The sequence below is a fragment of the Manihot esculenta genome, chromosome 12 (genome assembly GCF_001659605.2).
Source record: "Manihot esculenta cultivar AM560-2 chromosome 12, M.esculenta_v8, whole genome shotgun sequence".
In the NCBI taxonomy this organism is placed as follows: domain Eukaryota; kingdom Viridiplantae; phylum Streptophyta; class Magnoliopsida; order Malpighiales; family Euphorbiaceae; genus Manihot; species Manihot esculenta.
The window spans coordinates 14,038,647-14,041,614 of NC_035172.2; the positions used below are offsets into that span (position 1 = coordinate 14,038,647).

The following is a 2,968-nucleotide window of genomic DNA, read 5'->3' on the forward strand; positions in this document are numbered from 1 at the left end:
CTGCCGATAAAACTTGACCCCTTGGTCATTTTATTTTCACGTTTTCGAAATGTAGATCATTTCATAAAACATTTAATTAATTAAATTCCACATCCTCATCCAACAATGATTAAAGGGCAAAGTATACATACTACCGATACAAAAATATCATATATTAATAATAATAAATCCGATTCATTAAGAATTTTCCATAATTTAATTACTTGAACAGCAATGAAACACTCTTATTCAATAGGAAACAAATTCTTCATAAAATTAAACAACTTTTCTAGTGAGCCAGGAAAATCAACTACTTGGCCTTGCGTAAAGGACCAAAAAAAAAAAAAAAAAAAAAAAAAAAAAAAAAACTCGTTAATTTACACTAGGTCTTATATATATACACGCACACACAAACACACACGGACGACTCGTTCACCACTTTTTGTACACCTTAATTCGAACCAGTCATCCTCTACATCAAGAGCTCGTTCACCCATCCAAGATCCAAATCAGGATCAGGACCAGGACCTCCATTCTTACCGTCATTTTTAATCTTTTCATCAATAGATCCCTTGCTTGAATAATTTCCATTGAAAGAATTCCTTGACCCACCGCGAGGCTCTGTTGTTGAAGGTGAAAGAATCAACTGTTGATGATGATCTTCGCCAATGCAGGGAATGTTCATATTTCTGTTATTGGCTGCAGAAAAGGAAATGAGTGAAGAAGCAGCAGCTGCTGCATCGTTATTCAAATTCATGGCATCCAAAGAAGTCATTAGCTCCGCCAGCACATCTTTATAGCTCACGATTCCAGACCTAAGATTGCTCAAACGATCACCGAATCGAGAATTTTGCGAAAGCCCACTTATTGACCTCTGTTTCATCGGCGAAAGAGGCGGTGACAATGAAGGAGACACTGGCGGCGACATTTGGGATATACCCAATAAAGTAGAGGTAGGAGAGGAAATCACAGAATGACAAGCCAAGCAGCAACAATGTCCATGGTTAAGAGAACAAGTCACCAAGCTCTCATCGTATTTTCCACCCACGCAAGAAGCCTCGGGGAGAATACGAAGTTGGCGAGGAGAGTGAGCGAAGAAGCAAATCTTTCGCTTGCAGTTCTTGCCATCTTTACAAGCTTCAGTTCTATAGCGAGAAGGGTGAAGCCAGCACTCAAACACACCATGAGCGAACTCACAGCTATCTCCACGGCTACAACCACCACGTCTAAACTCAGAACAAACGGTTCCAGAGTAATGGTACTTCCTGGGGTCTCTCCGGCGAGCTTTTTCACCAGGGTGGGCAAAAGGGCAGTCAGTCCAGTCATGACTGCGGCAGCGAGTGCAGCGACGGATCTTGAACTCATACATGCGAAAATTATCAGAGGAGTAAGGATCCATGTCCTCATCAGCAACTTTGCCGCGAGAATGATGATCATGAACATGACCATGATCACAATCAATGGGGTCATTATAATGAAGGAAGTTATGGAGGTTAGGCTCATAATAAGGAGACATAATATTATCAGGGGAATCTTGGAAGGCTTTCTTTGTGAGGAGGAGTTTCCTTGGAGGGATTTCAAGGTCTTTGAAGGGTTTCTTGTAATAAGAAGAAGAAGAAGAAGAAGAAGAAGAAAAGAGTTGGTGGGAGGGATAAAGCTTGTGTTGATCAGCACAAATGGTGCTCATTTTTCAAGGAGAGAGCAAGAAATCAAGAAGGGAAATAGACAAATATAGAAAATTGAGAGAGAATTTCACATGAAAGTCGACATGAGAGAGAGTAGTGTTGATGGAGAAGGGAACAAATTAAGGTATGGGGCTAACATATGCTCATATATTATATATGTGGAAGCAGAAGTTGGTTAGAAAGAGAAACGGATATGACAAAGAATTGAGGTAAGGTATGGGAAAGGAAAAGGATGCGTGGCTTAATAGTATTTGGGATGAGCATGCAAAAAGGAGTAGGTGGCAGCTTCTAACCATTCTTAGCCCACAATGCATTTGCTATGTGTATGCTATAGATGGCTTTGCTTTAATTTGTTTTCATGAATATTTGTTTATTTATTTATATTTCTATTATCTATAAACTTTGATTTAAGTCGATTATATATAAAACTTCATAACAATAATAATAATAATAATAATAAAGGCGTCTCTCAATTATTTTTTTTATCTTTATAAAAGAAAGTTTATTTTTTGTGATTATCATGCCCCGTCAAACCCACCGAACAAACCATTTCAGAAGCCTAATTGTGTGAGAAATTCTTTGTAATATATGTTGGGATATGCCGTACTGAGGCTGATATTTGAGGTAAGATATATTAGATCGTTGATTTCCTCTACAATTCTCCTACTAATGTACACAAAGCAAGTACATAAATTTGAATGTTCATAAAGAATTACATAATTAACGTTTCACCTAGAAAATTAAGAATGAAAAGAAAATTAAATATTGAGAATTTTCTTGCTTTTTTTTTTTTTTGAAATGCAATATTGTATTGCAAAATTAGAAAATATTCAACCAGCTAACTGATAGCAATACTTGCCAATCAGATAGAAGTTGGCCATACAAACACAGGTTAGATATACAATTGCAACCTTGTTATCTGTCTTAGTAACCAGAGAGCACATGCTAAACGAGAGCACAACATTTAAATCATAGTTACAGAAACTTGAACTTCCCACAAATGCATTAATTGAGGTGAAAAAAAAAAAGCGAATGGATAACCTGAGAATTTGTCTCAACTCTGACAACAGAAGAACCCCTATCTATGGCAAGTTTGATGGCCCCTAACACTGCTCAAGCTTGAGCATGAGAAAAAAAAAAAAACTCGTAATGTTTATGTATAGTCTTCCTTAGGTTTTCATCTCATTCTCTACTTTCCTTCTATCATTTTTTTTTTCCTTTCTTTTCCTTTTTCTTGTTGTCGGCTAGATTTAGTTTTACTATGAATAACTTGGAAGGAAACAGATTCTAAAATCAGCGTCGAA

At 37.0% G+C, this 2,968-nt stretch overlaps 1 protein-coding gene across 1 annotated transcript; it reads right to left on the minus strand.

The window, feature by feature from the left end:
* Nucleotides 1–451: 451 nt before the first annotated feature.
* LOC110627557 (zinc finger CCCH domain-containing protein 2) lies at nucleotides 452–1,728 on the minus strand. Its single transcript, XM_021773906.2, has one exon. It carries the CDS (start codon nucleotides 1,664–1,666, stop codon nucleotides 452–454), a length of 1,215 nt encoding a protein of 404 aa, XP_021629598.1. The 5' UTR covers nucleotides 1,667–1,728.
* Nucleotides 1,729–2,968: the final 1,240 nt, after the last annotated feature.